The 20474-nt window shown below is 38.0% G+C and overlaps 1 protein-coding gene across 2 annotated transcripts in view; it reads right to left on the reverse strand.

Moving 5' to 3' along the window:
- Positions 1-19363: 19363 nt before the first annotated feature.
- The window catches only part of ACYP2 (acylphosphatase 2), a 175386-nt gene continuing 174275 nt past the window's right edge, over positions 19364-20474 (reverse strand). For both annotated transcript variants that reach the window (XM_060309606.1, XM_030877217.2), the window contains one exon: positions 19364-19828. In XM_060309606.1, the coding sequence (XP_060165589.1) occupies positions 19714-19828 (115 nt within the window). In that variant the 3' untranslated portion in view covers positions 19364-19713. The remainder of the gene's footprint in view (positions 19829-20474) is intronic.

A 20474-nucleotide genomic window follows, 5' to 3' on the forward strand; every position in this document is an offset into this window, starting at 1 on the left:
GCAAGGGGCGATTCCGGAGCCTCCTCCGCGGACTTGGCTCTGGTGCTGGGGGCTGAGCTGCTCACATCGCTGCCTCGCCAGCCCTCCAGAGCCCCGCAGGGCGCCGCCCCGGCTTAGCCCACGTCTGCCGGAGCTGGCTCCAGAAGGGCGGGCAGGCAGGAGAGAAACTTGTTTTCCCGTGAACCATTAAATACTGTGCAAGTCATCATTTGCTGCTCCTGGGCTGCTTAGTCTTTGCATGAGAAAGGTTGGCTGTCGCTGTTCTCCACGATTTCTGACACATCCTCTTTCCCCAGCCTGGGAGCAAGCCTTAAAATAAAACAAGGGAACGCTCATCTCCTACAAATGAGGCTCCCTGCGGTGTGTGCATCTGCTCCAGCCCGAGCGGGGTTCAGAGTTGGGTAGAGGGGACTGAAGGCTGTGGCAGCAGGTTGGAGCTTGTACGTGGAGCACTTCTCCAAAAAGAGCAAGCTCCTGGGAAAAGCAGATGAGGACTTGCGTCCACCTTCTGGCCCTGGAATTTCTTACCTCATTTCACCATTGCTTCCCAATTTCCACTGGCAGAGCCAAATGTCTTTGGCATCTGTTATGGTAAACTCATGCATCTCCCTGGATAATGGGAAAAGAAAGTTCCTTCTTGAATTGAATTCTCTCATGTATCGGGCTATGCACGTGCATATGTTTTGTAACCTAGAGTCAGTCTTAACATGTGTTTACATTTACCTGGAAAAATGTGGGAGAGCAGAGGTTAGTCCTAGGATTCATTGTACATAAGTGAGCTTAAGTCCCATGAGGAAGAAGAGTATATGAATAGAAGTTTGATAACTAGGTATCAAACCTAGACACCTGAGGGTGGACCTTGTTGGTAAAAAGCCTGGAGAGTGTGTGAATATGTGGTTATGTGTATGTGTTCTTGGGAGTAAGGAGTGGCTGGGTAAAAAAATATGAGGAGAGTGAGTTGAAACCAAAGGTAGGGCATTAACATTAATGAGCTCCTTCGCGGGAGCCAGGCATTTGCTCTGCAGTGTCTTAAATGCCTCCTACTTATCTGGTTTTATCCTATCAAACTGTGATTAGGAGCATAGGCCTCCGGGGCAGTTAGTGTTTGAATCCTGATTCCACCACTAAGTAGCTGGTTCAGCAGGGCAAATGGTCTAATTTCTTTGAGCCTCAATTTCTTCATCCACAAAATGGGGGAATTATACCTAAGGTTGTGCAAGGTGTAGATGATGTAACACAGGTAGAGAGAGGACTGCCAAACATGTAGTAAGTCCTTGGTTATTATTAGCTATTATTTTTTTTGAGCAATTTGATCTGCATATGCTACCAGATATCTTAAGGCTCAGTCAACTCTCTCATTATTCCTTCTAATTTCTATTCCAACCTTCACCAACCTCTTCAAAGCTCCTATAACCCCTCACCCTCAGGGACAATCCCAACTGCTTGGTAGGAAAAAATGAGAAATTTTCTCAAGTTTCTCCCTCTCAAAAAAACATATTCACTTGCATTCAAACAGGATGACCGTTGTTTGATTCTGAGTCATATAGTATTAGTGTAACATATATATTTCAATCTCTTTCCAGCTGTTAACCAGTGTATGTGTAGGTTTATTAAGGGATATAAGACACACTTTTAATTTTATTTATTTATTTTATTTTTGGCTGTGTTGGGTCTTCGTTTCTGTGCGAGGGCTTTCTCTAGTTGCGGCGAGCGGGGGTCACTCTTCATCGCGGTGCGCGGCCTCTCACTGTCGCGGCCGCTCTTGTTGCGGAGCACAGGCTCCAGACGCGCAGACTCAGTAGTGTGGCTCACGGGCCTAGTGGCTCCACGGCATGTGGGACCTTCCCAGATCAGGGCTCGAACCCGTGTCCCCTGCATTAGCAGGCAGATTCTCAACCACTGCGCCACCAGGGAAGCCCAAGAAACACTTTTTAAAAAGAAATTGTGTCTACCAGAAGGAAGTCACAATCTAGTTAGAATACAGGAAAAAATTTTGAACAGCAATGATACTTAAGAGCATTATATAACTGATAGTCACAAGTTTTAAATTTCAGTACTGATAATAATACAGTATTACAAAAATGTGCCCATCATTTATTATTGGAACATCCCCTGTAGGGCACTGCAAAATGATATGGACCTTTTAAAATAACTATTGACTTTTTTATGTAGAAAAAGCACTGGACTGCTGTTAGTTTTTTCTACTACTAACTAGCTAACCTGACCTAGCAGAGACACTTAAACCTCTCTGCTGTAAATCTCACTTGTAAAGAGAGGTAGTCAGATTAGATCATCTTTATGATCCCTTTCAGCTGTAAAATACAGTGATTCTACTGGAAAATTTTTGTCTGAAAACTCAATGAACACACAGGCCTAAATAATACATGAAATTTTCTCATTTGTGTTAGGTAATTTGGATACTTGTCAGCGAAGAAGTCAAAGTGGTGTACTAATATTGGGCAAGTTAAAAATACCAGAGCTATTTGAGCTAGAACACCATATGTGAGGAAACACAATAAGATGGAAATTGCTCATCCAAAATGTTATAGATGCAGAAAATTGTCAACACTTTTTTTCGAACCATAGGAAAATGCCAAAAATAATGAAGGTACAGTTGTATAACCTGCTAGGAAAGCTGAGGCTCAGGAAGATCCAGCTTCTTCTCAGTTCTTTCTTCAGTGATGGGATACAGGTGAGGCTCTCTAGAATATGGCAAAAGAGCAAAGCTCTCTAATCTTATTTATTGTTTTAAAGATAGTTTTTTTTTCTTTGTCTCATATACATGTGTTGTAGGGATTAAATGACAAAATGCATGCAGAGAACTTATCCTAGCACATAGTAAGCACCCATTAAAAGTTGGCCTTAGTATTCTTCCTATTCATATAATTAGTAGGATAGAAAGTTCATCAAGTACATGCATTACATTGTCTTTATTTCATCACCTTAGACTCTAAGAATTTTATTAAGCCAAAATATACATTAATTTGAGGGCAATGGGAATGAGAATTATTAGTGTTAGGTTTGTTCATCTTTGAGGATGGATAGGTTCAAATGAATTACAGATATGAAAGGGACTCTGAATTTTCCTCTGGTCTAAGTTCAAAGCTAATTGATTTATGTCTCACTTTTAAGAGAGAAGGATTACTTTATATCTAACTTTTAAGAGAGGGATTACAAAACAAGTATGACATGATCTCTTAAAAAGTAAAAATCTCTAGTATAAATCATACAGAGTACTCTGATATAAGTGATCCTGGATGTATACATGGGTATGTTCATATTCATAGAGATGTATAAATTAAAATCTTAAAAATTTTATGAAATTCCTTGAAATTTAAACAGTTACAGACTGGGTTACTCCAAAATCACTGATAGAAATCATTAGTTAGGAAATTCACCTGATTGAAGGAAGAAGACTGTATTTTATGAATTTGGAGCCTTCTAACCACCTCTATAATTGCATGATTCAAGGTTCATTTTGAAACAATCCAACTATGGTCATGTACATAGAGGCTGTATAACCAAAGGATGAATGAAAAGCTGGTCTTGGGTGGCTAAAACAGTAGAGGGCCATTTTGGTACTATAGAGGTTTTTTTTTGTTTTTAAATATTTATTTATTTATTTTTTGGCTGCATTGGGTCTTTCATTGTAGGATCTTTGCAGCACGCAGGATCTTTCATTGTGGCACGCGGGCTCCTCCCTTCGTTGTGGTGTGCGGGCTTCTCTCTTTTTGTGGCGTGTGGTCTTCTCTCTCTAGTTGTGGTGCGTGGGCTCTGTAGTTGTGGCATGCTGGCTTAGTTGCCCTGCGGCATGTGGGATCTTATTTCCCTGACCATGGATTGAACCGGCGTCCCCTGCATTGCAAGGTGGATTCTTAACCACTGGACCATCAGGGAGGTCTCTATAGTGGTGGTGTAAGTGGAGTGATCCTGTAGTAAAGATTTGTGAATAGCTATGGACATATAACGTCTTGAGGAAGGAAGAATGCAAAATGAAACATGTCTGGGGTGTTATCATTATCAAAAAGTAAGGACACTAGTCTAAGCTCTCTACTTTTGATGGTTTTTGATGTCTTCTAGCTTCTTTTCTAGGCTATTTCCCTTGTTTTATTTGAAGACTTCCAGAGATGTAATCATCTTCCTGGAAGGTTGTTACCACATCTTATCTAATTATTGAGCAATCCAATATGTACTGAGCACCTGTATGTTCTGGCCTGTTCTCACTGGACCATGAATTTTAGTTTATTCATTTGAGATTCTCAGCACCTAGAAAAGTACCTTGCAAACAATATGCCTTATGAACAAGATTGTCCCAGAAGAATTCTTCTTTATATCCTACAAAACATATATTACTTTTCATTTTTAAGTGTTTTTTATGGACACAGTCAATCATTGTCCAACAAATTCCTTAGAGAAGCTCCACATTTTAAAAATGGTAATTAAAACTACCTTTAAATTAAAAAGAATTTTTTAAATCGAAGGATAGTTGATTTCTAATGTTTAAAACTACTTATTAAGCTAAGCAACTTAGATTCTTCAACTTTTGCCTGTAAAAATCTACCTTTGATCTCTTTGATACAAATTGCTATTCTCTGTTTTTTCCCTTGGGAAAAAGAACTAATATTTATTGAACTTCAGAGTTAGGAGACCTGAGTTTAAGTCCTAGCTCTGTGATTAAAGTTCTGTGACTCTGGGCAAGTTATTTAAATTCTTTGAGCTTTAGATTTTGAATATGTCTCTTGTTAATCTTTAAAAAATAAATGAATAAGAAAAGACCCCAAAAGAGTAGAGATAAGAACTTCTCTTGTAGGGTTGTTATGTTAAATAAGATATGCATAAAGCACCTGGCACAAAGTGGGTACTCAATAGGTATCATTTCCCACCACTCTTCCCCATCTTTACCCCTTGTGGAAGTCACCCAGCTAGAAAGTGATATAGCTAGGATTGGGGTTTAGATCAGTCTCTCCTTTTTTATACCTCATTGCCTCTACATCTAGTTTCTCTACCTCTTGCTTTAAACCATGGCAATAAGAATTGAACATAAAACTCTAAGGTCTTCCTCATGTCACTATGGTATTATGAGAGTGGGTAAAAATAACTAGAAAGAGTAATATTGGCCAGTGTGATAGGAGTGGAAGCCTTCTAGACAGGAAGGTGTGCTAGGGGAGGAGACCATGATAACCATTCAGTGATGGGGGGAGGGGGGTGTGAAAAGTGAAAGCTTGCACTATCTATTTGTAAAGTGTCACCATACACAATGCATTCTGACAGATGTGCAGCAGTTAGAGCTGATGTTTAGGTGCCATGGTTGGTAAAACGAACAGTAACAATCCAAGGAAAAGCACACAATCACAAATCACCACCGCCTCATGTAAAGTCATGACTTTACAGGGCGCCACAATTTCAGACCATGAACTGCTAAACAGTAGTAATCATTTTGTTATGGATGGTTTGTCTACCATATAGAGCTACAATAAATTAAAAATTTCTTTCCTTCTGTAACAAAAGTGAAGAGTTAGGAGCCAACTTATAGCTTCCATTTAAAGAAAAATGAAGACAGAATATACCTCAAAAGAAATCACAGTTGAGGTTTTAAATAGAAAAGTACAACACTTTTAATTAATAAGCTTTAGTTTACCTCAGATACCTCCTAGACCTCTATCATTCCTTTCAAAATGGTATGGCGAATGAACATTTCACAAGTCGTCACTCTTAAACTGTTATTCTAAAATATCCTTTTCCCTGTATGTAATTATAATGGTATTATGTGCTTCAAGCTATGTTTAATTATTTTGGTATTTATAAGATTTGCAAGAGTTTGGAAATTTAGCCATGTTTTTTATCCTCTTATAGTAAGCCTGGAAGCAAACTATTTACCTATTTACCTGATTTAAGCCTTTCTTTTCTTCATCCCTTCCTCCCTCCCTCCCTCCCTCTCTTTCTTTCTTTCTTTTGTCTTCCTTCCTTCCTTTCTTTCTTTTCTTTTCTTTCTTTCTTTCATCTTCCTTCCTTCCTTCCTTCCATCTTCCTCCCTTCCTTCCTTCCATCTTCCTCCCTTCCTTCCTTCCTTTCTTTCTTTTTCTTTCTTTCATCTTCCTTCCTTCCTTCCTTCCTTCCTTCTGTCCTTCCTTCCTCTGCCAACCTCTGAGGCTTTAATAATGGGTTGTAAGATTCAGGAAAAGAAATCTTATAGGATTTCCCTATAGTTTAAGAGAACATAGGCAACATTAGAAAGAAACCTGGCATTTCTGCAAATTTTTTGCCAGGTAGAGAATAGATATGGGAAATATCACAGTCCTTATTTTATTTGGATAATGGCTAGTCAACCCTGTGAGGACTGCAGGGAAGACTTTGAGCCATTGTTGAAGGTAATGAGTTACCACAATGAACAAGGGCCTGGGCTTCCTTGTTGGAAACAGATTGGTCCAGTGTGACCTTTCTGAGCCTCTGTGCCTTTGGCTGTACGCTTAGCTACTAACATCTACCCTACCTGCAGCAACAAGGTTAAAGGAGCAGTTATACACAAAAGAGCTTTGTTAAACTGCCCTTTATTAAATGCATCAGTTGGGCCATAGCAGTGTCCTAACCTCACCCTCTTGGGGTTAGTTTCACAGGACAAGGCAACTCCCTGTGTGTTAAGTACAGTTTGTCTCAGCATGTACTTTGGCAACAGCCTCTCCTGCAAACTTGCATTTGCTTTTTGTTTATATTTTAGGTTCTGCTTGTTTGTTGATAATCTTCAGTTTAAGCCATATTTTATCTGTGTGAGAATATTCGGCTGAGAAGCTCATTCGCAAGATAATCTGCTCCAAACTCATACTTCTCTCTCTAAAGACAGGCCAGAATAGTATAGAAGATAGGACCAAATAATTACCTTTAGACTTTTGTTTTAACTGGAATATGGGCTAATTAGATTGGATGAGAAGAGAAAGTCTTGCTCATGGGAAAATATAATGATTCTAAGTATGTTATTTCCCTAGTGAATGGTTGAGGTTACATAAAATAAAATATATAGAAACCATATAATTTTATCTTGGGTGTGCTTCATGGGGTTATATCCCAAACTTATTGTTTTCTTTCTATCACTTCCTATTCATATATAGTAATATGAGACTTGTGATTTTTTCTTTTTAAACACTTTATTTTAACCTTCTCTAAGAATTTTTTATACTTTTTTACTTAGATCCATTACAGTCTTTTTTTCTGAACTGAATATAGATAGGCCTGAAATTCTACTTCCTATTTTTAATATTCTCTTTGCTTCTCATTCAGTATTTCAAGGAATATAGCACAGTGGTCACAAACTGTGCCCTGGGGTTGGACCACCTGTTAGCAACATGACTTTGAGCAAGTTTGTCTTTCTGAAGCTTAATTTCCTCACAGTAAAGTGGTAATAATGACCATACCTGCCTTCCTCATAGGCTAAAATAAGATGGTCCATAATACACTGCCTGCCACATGCTCGGTGCTCAGACACTGGTTCTCTGTCAACATTACCATCAGGATATAAATGTCTTCAAAGTTGAAATTGTCTCATCTTCTTCCTCTCTGTACACCCAGCCCCAGGCACAGTGCTTGTCATCTGGCACGTTCTAAGTAAATGCTCCAGAATAAATGGCAAAAAAATCCAGTATGTTTTATACAGTGCCTGCTCTTTCTCTGCCAGCCCACTGGTTTCTCCCAGCTTCTGGAATTTTTCACTGAGAGTTATGGGTACCAGAAATTGAACTCTTGGAGTATCCTAAGACCTTCATTTTTTTTTGAGGTACATTGATGTACAATATTATATAAGTTTTAGGTGTACAACATAGTGATTCACAATTTTTAAATGTTATACTCCATTTATGGTTATTATAAAATATTGGCTATATTCCCTGTGTTATATAATACATCCTTGTAGCTTATTTTATACATAGTAGTTTGTACCTCTTAATCCCTTACCCCTCTCTTTCCCCTCCCCACTTCCCTCTCCCCACTGGTAACCACTAGTTTGTTCTCTATATCTATGCGTCTCGTTCTGTCTTTGTTTTATACTCACTAGTTTGTTTTATTTTTCAGATTCCACATATAAGTGATATCATACAGTATTTGAGTATTTGCCTTTCTCTGTCTGACTTATTTCACTAAGCATAATACCCTCCAAGTAGATCCATGTTGTTGCAAATGGCAAAATTTCATTCTTTTTTATGACTGAGTATTGTGTGTGAGTGTGTGTGTGAGAGTGTGTGTGTGTGTGTGTGTGTGTGTGTGTGTGTGTGTGTAGCATCTTCTTTATCCATTCATCTGTTGATGGACACTTAGGTTGCTTCCATATTTTGGCTGTTGTAAATAATGATGCTATGAACATTGGGGTGCATGTATCTTTTCGAATTAGTGTTTTCATTTTATTCCAGAGACCTTTGTGTTTAGGCAAGAAAGGTTTTATTGTTTTAATCAGACTGCATATTTTTCCTTGGGTGTTATTTCAGCTGTCTTTTCCTTTGGACTTCACACTCTCAGGAGGCATGAATCTTCATCTTAGCACTGGCCCCAGGTGTCTCACAGCTCCTCAATTTTGATCCTCTGGTCCAAACAGGGTATTCTTTTACCACAAGCCATCCTAATTTCTACTTTGCTCTGTTTGTGGATATAGTTATACTTCTCTGGACTGCTTTCCCTTCTTTTGGGGGTAAGGAATTTATTTTCACCTTTATTTATAGGTTAGAAGGAAACTGTTGCTCCATTTCTGGCACCCTTCTCTCTACCCACTTTCATTGCCCTGGAGAACAGATTTGCTCCACAGACTGTCAGAACAGGACCTTGACTGGGACCATTTTACTAGAGGGCGGGATCACTGAGTAAAGGTCGGTGCTCAGGGGTGGTGCACACCCTTGCCCTCTCTTGTACTTCCTATCTCCAGGAGTTGGACAAACCAGACAGGGTCTGTCTCAGCTGGCCTGGGCAACTCAACCCTCTCTCTTCTACCTGCAACTGGATGGAGCTGATGGACCAATCATCCATAACCGTGCAGCTATTAGGAGAGGGTATAGAATTCAAGGAAAGGGGCATAGGAAGAAAGAGGGCTCACTTTGGCTGCCGACTCTAAATGAGTTTCTGTAATCCAGCTTTTACTTGTAAGCCACTTTTACTCCTTTGTTTAACTGGGTCCTTGTCCAGTTAATGAAATCAGTACTTTGTTATTTGGCTGTTGTTTCTTGTCTACCTCTTCCTTCAGCAGAGAATTCCAGAAATGAGACCAAAGCCACAGGCACAACCAAGTTCTCAACACCATTCTCCATCCAGAATTACCTACTTCACACAACCTTTTTAGACAGCCATTGTAAGGATCTATTTTCTAAAACCAGATCTTTTACAGTACTAAGGTTCACAGCCTGTTCCAATCACCTCCTATTCACCTTGCTCATGAAGGAGAGGTTCGTGCCCTGGGGTTACATGGGTGGCTGAACCCATGACACCTGACACTGGACAGGACAGATGATACTAGCAGCAGTTTATCAGGCATGTGTGCTCACAGCCGAGGGGACAGGATGCCACGCCACACAGAGCCACGTGGGAGCTGCACTCCAGAACAGAGTGGACAGCCAGGGGCTGTGGGAGGCTGGTTTGGAGGGTCAAGAGGATGAGGTCACCCTGGTTCCCACGGGGGATGTGATTGGCTTGTTTGAATAATTTTGCAGGCTGGCAGGGAACTGAAACTTGGTACCCCGGGATCAGCAGGACGTGCATCTGGCCTCTTGTAAAGAGGGTTGTTTGGCTACAGGACCCTTTCCCTGAGAGCAGGCTGGCAAAGAGAACTTGTAGTTATAGGCCATTTGAGACCCTCCCGATGTCGTCAGATATCAAGGAAGCACACAATATCAGACCTTAATTCCAGGACTTCCACCACACAGACTATAGTACCATGACATCATTTGTTTATTACCTTGGAATTTTACTCTAGGTGTGTGTTTGTGAATGTCTTGTTTTCTATTGAAATTGTGAACTACTCAGGGACAACCAGCACTTCAAAAACAATGCACGTTATGGTTTGGGAAAATATTTACATTAAAATGATCTCTTTCACATCTCCGCGATATTTTCAAATTTACTCATGTGAATACTGCTTAATACACCCAAGCTTTGTCTTAAAAATGGTTAGTTTTTTAATGCAGCCAAACTTTTAGTAGTGAAGGATATGCTAGGTAGAATTTAAACTTGTATTAGTAAAGAGTTTGAACTCATGGCTGGCAACGATGCCCACGTATACACAGGCTGCTGAATTAAAGACGTGTGATGTGCCACGGATTGACAGCTCTAAACATTTAGAGTTACCCACGTTTGCTGACATTTCAGAAGAGCTAATGGGTTTTTTCCCCACTCTCTTTTCAAACAGTGAACGAAACAATAAAATGAATGGGACATTGGCATTCTTTTAAAAATCAGAGTTAAGCTACAGCCTAAACACCAGAATGCTGATGTCTCAAATGTATTATTCAGACTGCATATTGTAGGCACTAATGGGGCCAATTAAGAGGTTTTATTGTTGCTAAATTGAAGCAAATTGGTATGAAGGAAGGAATGTAAGGACGTCATAGACAGATTGGAAGAATTTACAGTATTTCCCCTTAACTTTCTAAAAATATCTAATATTAAATCTAATATTAATTTTATTCATCTCCGTTTAGGCCCATTAAATTAATTTTATTTTCTATAATTATTAAAATATTTGTTAAATTTTATGCAACTGAAGTGCAAATTCTTTCCCTTTTAGTTATGATATACAATTAGACAAATGACTGAAAGTTTCAACATTTAACAGATTTTTATATTGTCAGAGAATTCCATTTTGTCTCTGAGATAGAATGTCTTTTCTTGTATTTCTTACAAATAATCCTATCGAGATCCATCACTGTGCAGACAAAACATTGTTGTTGTAAAGACACTACCGATTTCACTTTAACATGAAAACTTAAAACTGATTTCCTTAAAGTAAAATGAGATTTCCATTGCTAAACTCTGTTGGCAGAGGAATTTCTATCCAGAGAAAGACACTGCTTTTAAGGATTAAGTGCTAATTCAATTTTTATACTATTATAGTTTAATTCTAAAAATTTTCTGGTGAAATCACCACTTATCAGTCCAAATTAGGTATTAGGAATTTAATGTATACACTTTTAAATAGTTTTTTTTCCCCTCATATTATAAAAGGGATACATACTTATTCTAGAAAAATTTGGTAAACATAGATATAAATAAAGCAAAATCTTACCAGCTGGAGATAACCACTGTCCAATTTCAGTGGATTTATTTCCATTTTCCCCCATCAATCTAGGGTTGTGCTCTCCAATATGGTAGCCACTAGCCACATGTAACCTAGCCTCCATCCTCTGTCTCTGCTCTTTAGCAAGGCGTCCAGGTCCTGTTTGGATTTTCCCTTCCTGCTCTTGCAGTCTGGAAATCACCTTTAGGTGGAAAATTGTGGCAATTTCAGGACTCACTTCATTTGCTCCCCTTTTCTCAGGGATCACGGTCCTGCACTGCCTGTTGTACACTGCCTGAAAACAGTTGTTCCATGTATTTTGTCCAGTGTTCTGGTTGTTTACAAGGGGAGATTAAATCCATCACTATATTGTGGATAATAATGGAAGTTTTTGTCACCTTATTCTATATGTCTATTCTATGTGTCTGTGCTTGGCTTATGTGAGGAATTGTTATAGAGGAATTTAACCTATTTTTTTTATATATTATCATGAATATGCAGTCTTAACTCTGTCATCTTACAATAGTTTAAGCCCTTGGAGGAATATTTCTTTTCCTGTATTTAACTCAACAAATACTATTGGGCACTTACTATGGCCATGCATTATTGTAGATGCTACAGATACAGCAGGGTACAAACTTCCACAAATTCCTGCCCTAATGTAGCTTACATTGGGATGAAAGAAAATATGGAATATTAGTTAGATGGTAATAACCACCATAGAGAAAGTAAAGGAGAGAAGTAAATAGGGAGTTTGGGGAGTGAGTGTTTGACAATTTAAATAGTGTGGCCAGGGAAGGACTCATTGATAAAGTGACATTTACCCAAAGAGCAAAAGCAAGTGATATCTGTGGATGTCTGGGAGAAGAGCATTCAAGTCAGAGAAGATAGTAAGTGGAAAGGGCTGGGCACAGAGGGTGCCTGGGGCATTCAAGGAACAGCAAAGAGTTCCTTGTAGCTGGAGCCCGGGGAGCGAGGGAGAGAGCAGCAGGAGGTAAGGTCAACAAAACAAGGGGAGGCCACATTGTTTAGGGCCCAGGAATGATCTGGGCTTTTACTGAGAGTAAGATAGATTTCTATCAGAGGGTTTCGAGCTGAGGAGTGACGTGATCTGATTTCCTTTTTAACAGTATCCCTCAATGCTGTGTTGAGTATAGACTGAAGAAGGGAAAAGGCAGAAGCAAGGAGTTCAATTAGGAGGCTGTTATATGATGACTGAGATCAAGGGTGTTGCCTTAGAGTTAGTGAGAGATGCTCAGATTTGAGCATATATTTTTAAACTTTTTACTGTGGAAAATATAAACAAACAAAAAGAGAGGGAATGGTTTATGGAACCTCTGTGAGCCACATAGTGGCTGTCAACTCATGTTTAATCATGTCTTATCTATACCTCCATCCACTTTCTGGCCCTCCCTTCTTCCTACTGGATTATTTTTAAGCAGATTATGGACGTTTGAAGACAGAGACAACAGGGGAATGAATAACAGAAAAGCCAATGATGAATTTTTTTAGCCCTGAGTTTTGGCCTTAAGCATCTCAAAATGAGGTGTTGCCACCATCTACAAAGGTGTAGAGTTTGTAGGAGGAGCCATCAGCTGAGGTGAAGTAAGTCTGTGAGAGGAGCAAATTAGGAACTCGTTTTGGGACATTAAAATTCGAGATGTCTAATAGAAGTCCAATTGGAAATGGACTAGGCTGTGGGTTAGATGAACCTGGAGTTGAGAGAATAAGCCTGGTTGGGAGATGTAAATTTTGGAGTTGTCAACATGTACATAATATTTAAATTTATGAGACTGGATAATATTACCAGAGGGATGAGTACAGATTAAGAAGAGAAGATGTCCAGGGCCTGAGCTCTCAGATCCTCCAAATTTGAGATTGTAGAAATGAGGAGGAATCACACAAAAGAAGACTGAAAAGGTGTGAATAATGAGGTAAAAGGAAAATCAAGAAAGTGTGATGTCCAGGAAGCCAAGTGAAAACAAGTACTGATGGGTTAAAGTAAAGAGGAGGACAGAACTGCCCAGTGGAGTTAGAAACACTGAACTGAAATCATTAGGGGTAATATGCAGAGTGTCAACAGGTGGGGGAGCAAAAGCATGATGGAAACAGATTTGAGAGTGGAGGGATTGGATTCCAGCAAGTGTAGACAACTATTTATTTTCCAGGAGTTTATCCATAAATGGAAGAGGTATGTGGCCGTAGTTGGAAGAGTCAAGAGAGGAACAAATAACAGCATGTGTGTAGACGGGTAGGAGAGACTCATTCAATAGGAAACAAAAATTGATGGTGCGGAAGTGAGAATGGTAGGAGCAGCATCCTTGCGGCTATGGCATCCAGGTGTCCAGACAATTTGCCTATGGTAACAGGCAGGAAGGTAGAGGAAGTACTTGGGCACAAATGTGGGTAGGTAGGTAAATGCAATGGTAGAAGCTTGGGGGAAGTTCTCTTCTGCTGGAAATAGAAATCACAGCCAAGGCTGAGTGAGGAGTAGGTGTGAAATGGTTGTCTAGGAGGGTGGGAGAGTGAATGGGTTAGAGAAACAGAAGAGTTACTGGGCAGCAATTAGGTCCTTGTTAAAGTGAATGCTAGAGGTTTTTTGTTTATCTTAATAATTAATTTTTTAGCCATGCTTTATGTATGGGCTGATTTTCAGTAATTTTTGCTTAAAACCTAAGTTGTTCCTAACTGTGTAACTTTATACTGTATAGGTTATAGTTATATACGTTAAGAAAGTTTTCTTCTATCATAACTGATTTTTCCTTCTCTTTCAATTATTTTGCTTTTTCCCGATGAATTTCTATCATTGATTTATTGATGGGTTAGATAAGTGCTCTTTCTTCTAAATTAATAATTTTCTTTTTCACATTTTCATCTCTTTTTCCTGATGAACTTTTTAGATTATTCTCTTTACCAGTGTTTCCTAAAACTGCCAGACTGTCAAAATCACCTGGGGACATTTTTAAACTTGCAGATTCAGGGACAAAACCTTTGGAAGATCCTGATTCATTAGGTATGGGGTGAAGCCTAGTAATAAATAAGTCTATTTAAAATGCTCCCGAGGTAATTCTGATAATCAGCTGGGTTTGACAATCACAGCTCTGTATCACTGTTGAGATTTACCAGTTACTAATTCCAGAATGGAATTTTATATTTCAACTAATTTTCCTTAATCCATATATTTTATTTTAATCTGAACGAATTCTCCCCACTGGCTCCCTGCTCTTCTTTCAAAGATCAACCTTCATTATACACTATTGAGGACATATGCAGATGTTTCCTGAAATTTTATTTTTTCCTATAATAAATAACTTTTAGAGATAGGTACTTCCTCTGATTCTAAGGGGGTATTATTCCATTTACCTTGGCTGTAGTGCTGTTTTGAATTTCAAGATGATTTTTTTTCCCATTTATTCATCTTTTAATGAGGCGAGTTTGGTTATACACTGGCATTTGCCAACAGACAGTTTATCCCTCTCAGGTCTAAAACCTTAGAATGGTTGATCTGCCCTAATCCAGTATTTTGCTGTTGTTATGAGATTTTCAGGAAGCTTACATTTTTAAAAAAATTATGAAATACACCATAGATATAGGATATATAAAATAAGGTATAAAGTATGAATAATTATAAAAGGAACACTTACAGAGCTACCTTGCCTTGGCTTCCATGCTTTAAGTAAGGGGACTACCCAATTGACTACTACCTGTTCCTTCTGTCCCCTGTGTGCTGTGATTTAGTTTTATTATCCCAATCAGTGGAGAAAGAATAGTAGTTGGGTTCAGAGAAGGGAGAGAAGGGTTGATTCTTCTTTTCCTACCCTGGAAAATAATACCTGAGGAGAAGGATTTCTGTCTCATCTTTTTCTAATTGTTGTAGATACAGCAGCTCAGAAATAATGGTACATACCATCTACCCACTTTATGCCAATTTCCTGGTGAAATATTGCAGGCATGTTCTTAATCCAGATTAATATGCACTGAATTCAGTGGAAATTCTGCTTTAATACTTGCAAATGGTCAAATGACTGACTTTGATCCTTTATCTTTAGAACTGTTTTGAAACAGACACCACATTTCCAATACATTGAATTTCCTGCATCTTCTCTTTCTCTATGTGTCTTCTAGTATTTGTAAAAAACTAGAAGAAAAAAAAAGATACCACATTGGAAACTTGTATTCACTGATTCTTGAACAGTTTATTGTGGCAACATGGAAAATAAAACTAATGAAAGAAAAATGTAGTTTAAGGATGAAAGAAGTATCTTAGACATCCAACCAAGAAGGTATACTGTCCTTTCAGTGGAGGAGAAAGCATAAATCTTGCTCTCTAGAAGAGGGAAGAACCCACTTTCTACAGAAAATCTGCTAATGAGATCACACAGTAACTAGACTTTTTAATTCTAAAATTTTAAATTTTCATCAGACTTTGGTTTTATTCAAAACCACTTGAACCTGTTAAGAAGGGGAAAATTACCTTTTACACATAATTCTAAATGTTAAGTTAAAATCTTCAAGATATGCTTATAAAACACTTTTTAATTAAGCCACTAATTATATATTTGTATTTTCTCTTGCATATTTTTAAAATTTTGGTAACATCAAAATAGAAACAAAAGACAACAGAAAATCACTTTCAGAAATATTTTAGTTATCATGGACCTTTATGGAGGCCACTCTGAAAAAGAAAAATTTATTTTCAATGCTCAGTTGTCACAAAAATGGAAATGGCTACAGGTAAAGTATACCTACCACACTGGCTTGACAAAAGTAATCAAGAGAATGGGCAATGCATTCGAGTTTAGCATTTATAAAAATTTAGAAAAGACCCCAGATGCTAAATTCAGTGTCTTTGTTGTTTTTGTTTCTTTTCAGTTTTTTGTTTGAGGCAGAATTCTTCTCAAAATACGTCTTATGGAGAATCCTAATATAGGAAAGAGATGAGAGTAGGACTGGTCTGATTGGGACTGTTGGCTGCCCAGCTTCCTCATTGCCTTTCTGTAGTTCTCCTGGTACCACTTCCTGGGAGGTCTCTGTCTTACTGGAATCCTGGGAGAAGTCCTAATTCTTGACTTTGCCATTGAGGGCACCTAGGCACACAGCTAATTAATGGGTGGGCTGGGCCCAGAATGCAGGTGTTCTGATTCCTAGAGCAGAATATCCTCTACCATACCACACTGCCTATATTCAGTTCCCAAAATTAGTTCCAGACATGAAGATCTCATCCTTTTAACAAGTAGTGAACATTCTTTGATATCTGCATTAATGGAGGCCAGGGAGAAGTACTATATGAAAAATATTTGTGGACTATATATTTCCAAATACAAGCTAAATTTTGGAATTGGATTGCTTTTTCTGTTGTCTTTATGAATTTAGAGACAGGTGCTTCTGAAAGATTCCTTCGATAGACAAAGTTGAAAATATTTCATTGTGAAAATGGTGACCAACTTCCAGAAAAGTCAAACTAGTGGGTGTTGTGGCCATATCCACCCTGCACCTCTTAGTTCCCCCTTCAGTGCTTCTGTGCTCTTTGTTAACATAAGCACCTACTTTTGAAGCACAAGCCTTCTTCAGGCTGCAGGGAATTCCCCTGTACCTAGAGATTCCCAGCCTCATATGAAAGTTGAATTGCTTCTTCTCAAGCTTAGAAGCCCACAGTCTTCTTAATAGAAAAATCTCCTGTTTCTACTACACCCCTGTTGCTTCTGTGCACCCAGACTGCTAAAGAGTCTGTCTTTTGCATCTTCCCTCCAGCCAAGTGCTTTACTTCTTGAGTTAGCTTTTTAAAAAGATAGGCATATTTTTATAAATATGAAAAATAGTTACATGCTTTAACAAATCATATACGCCTAATTCTGATGTGTTGTTTCTTGAGGAGGTTGTGGGCATGTGGGGTGTTGAGACTCCTGGCTGACAGTCATTGAAGTAGAGACCCATCTTTTGCTTAGTTGGTTTTTAAAATGCCTAATTCTGGCAAAATTAAACCTGTCAAAGTTTGTTATTATCTAAAATATGATATGTAAATTTAAAAGTCCCTGTGTACGTTCAATATGACACATTAAGTTTACTGTTCAGATGTGCTATCTGGTCTCAACACATTTTTGAAATTGCTTTACCTTTTTTTTCTCTTGCTTTCTATCCATTTATGAACACCCATTTTTAATCATTATTTACAATATTTTTCATCCCGTAATAGAACTTAGTTATGTATTAATCATTAAGCAACCTTGACTAATGTGATTCACTTTGTGCAGTTAGAAGATTGTGCCAGTAAAGTGTGATTTTCTTATAAAGAGATTGGGGAAGGGAACTACCAGAGGAAATCAGGGTAATAAAGTGACATATTGGTGTCACTTCTGAGACCGTATTTTTCTAAAATCATTTGGCCTTCCTATGTGTAGAGATATAGATTTTATTTTCAACTTGACTGTGCAAGAAATTATTTATTTTCCCTAAGTCAAATTGAGCCTGCTTCAAGTCCCATCCTGTCTGGGAGGTGAGAAGTTAAATCTTTCATCCCTGGTGCTTTGTACCCTCTCTCAAAAGGATCATATAAAGGGCCTAATGTAGAGAGAACATTCAAGAAAGACTTCTCTAGTCTCTTGTCCATACCAGTTACCATGACCACCATGGTCCCTTGTAGTCAGGATGCTTTGCAGCACTTTTGGGGATAGGAATCTTGCTAGGACTGGAAGCCCCTGGGCTTGGGATCTAGCTTCTCTGGGTGGACCACAGCTGTTTCCTTCTCAGATTTGGCCATCCCCCAGAGGTGCTACTGGGGAGAAAGGCACAGGTCTCCATCTCTTGGGAAATACATTGCCTTTGGTCCCTTTCCAAAGTCTTGGATAATCTCGTTGTCCCCTTGGCTCTTGCCACTTCTGCTTCTCTTTTACCTGCTAAAGGCACAGTGTTTGTCTTTCTCCTCAACTCACAGCATAATGCTCCCTTTAAAATGAAACCTTGGAAGGAAAGTCGTCTTCAGGGAATCTGGCACCAAAACCCTCCTTGAGATAAAGGGCTAAAGACTTGTCGACCTTCCTTGAATCAGGAGTGGGGAAATACAGGGAGAGGAAAAGCCAAACGAATAACACAGTTGAGTCTCCTTTACGTAGTGATGGTATTAAAAAAGTAGGAAAATTCTATACTCCTTTAAGTGTATTTGGAAAGTTAAAAAAAAATGTCATTCCCTAAAGTTGTATTGTCTGCTTACATACATTTGATATCAATATTATCATCGAATTAACCATTCAAGTGAACAAAAGTCAGCCCATGCTTCATCTCCTTACTTCTAATCTTGCAGCAGGTAGAGAAGAGAGGCCTGAATTCTTTCTGTATGCCATGGAGTGTAGCAATAGAGATTTGTTCCATAGATACAGAATGGTGGTTTCTAGCCTGTATTCCCAAGGCATTTGAAATTATTGGACAATTGCTGAGGACAAGATGCGGGAGGGAAAACTGAGATCAAGTGTGCAGGGCTCCACGGACGCTGATTTCAATCATTCTAGTCCTTTTCCACTTGCTTTATGTATAAAATTCCATGTAAACCTTTGTTTTAATGGATTCCATTGTTATAAAAACTTGTAAATCATTGAAGGAATATGTAAGTATATACCTACAAATTTGAAATTCCCCAGTATTTTGAGTTAAAGGTCTCCCATTTTCCAGAGTATAATTCTGTAGTATAGAAATAAACCTTCCCCTTAAAATACTATGTTGCTTAATTATCAACTGTATGTGAAAATCCCCGGATGATAGGCCAAGTTTGGGGGATAGTATGATTTATTTAGACTCTCAGTTCCTTTCCTGGTTCATAGGCCATCCATTGTGGGTGTTTGTGGATATAAACCTTGCAGCTTGCTACACTACCAGTGTGGGTTCTTCACTCATCTGTTCACTGTACAGAACAATATAGTTCCTAGAAAGCATTAAGTACTTCCAACCGAAGTACTGAGTCATGTTCTCATTTAACCAGAGTTTTTGAAACTATTGATTTTAGGGCTATGCTGATCATCATATACATTTATATCTAACTACTGGTTATTTTGTTGTTGTTATTAAACAAATTATTCAACTTTAAATTATTATTCAGAGATTTTAGAATGCAATTCAGACAACAATACCTAAAAATAATTTTTACATGGTTAACTTTATTTTATGTCCAGCCAAATAACATGTATGCCATAATATTAGAATTAAAGATTCCAAGAGACAAGTTTAAATACAGTAAAATATTCATATTAAATATTTTGTAATGACATTTTAAATTTTAGAACGCTAAGTTTTGGCTTGTTCAAAACATATTTGAGCAAAACTATTTCAGTGTCAGACATTTTTAGTAACATATAATGTAGCTTTCAGAACAGAAAGTTCCTTTTTTTTACCCTACTCTGCTACTATCAATCATTGTAGTATATAGACTTAAGAATACATAGTGTCTTTTGTGCAGTATGAGCGTTACAATTTTAATTTTTCTCCTATTAGTATCGAATAGTAAAATTAGAGTATTCAAGTTTAGAGATGGTTTTTTCATTGGAAAAGGTCGTGCGATCGATGCGAGAACTAGGACTTCCAACATTGCTCAGCCAGGACTTCCTACAAAAAATACACAAATAAAAATTAGCATTTAAGTATATATAGACTAGCTAAAATGATCCCACGATGAGTAATAATGGGAGTTTACATTTACTAAGTAACTTCTGCATATAATGTGAAATATATACATGATTTGTACAATGTGAAAATTTTATATCAGAATACCACAGAGTTTAACATATAATTAAATGTGGACAAAGAAAAGCTAATGACAAACTAAGCACAGTCAACTCCGGATGATTTCATATTGGGGTTATTTCCCTCCTCTTAAAACATCCGATGCCATTACTACCTAGCTCTTGTATGCAAAAGGATAAAAATATTTTTATAAAGAAGAAAAACTGCACCATGAGTTTTTCTCCTTACCCAGCACATGGTAGATTATATATATGTATGTGCAGAATGAGAGAGAGAGAAAGAATGAAAGAATATGGGAAAAATCACATTTATTCTTTATTTAAACATTAAAATAAAATTAGATGAATATTTTTCTTATCTATTCAAAAAACATTTCTTACCATATATATTAGCAAAGTGCATTAAAAAGACAGAGTAAATGTTCTGAAACTTTTTCTGCTTATATAGTGTTTTTTCTTATTAGTGATATCATGTGTCTAATTTATACATGATATCACTAGTAAGTGAT

This window comes from Globicephala melas, chromosome 12, assembly GCF_963455315.2.
Source record: "Globicephala melas chromosome 12, mGloMel1.2, whole genome shotgun sequence".
In the NCBI taxonomy this organism is placed as follows: domain Eukaryota; kingdom Metazoa; phylum Chordata; class Mammalia; order Artiodactyla; family Delphinidae; genus Globicephala; species Globicephala melas.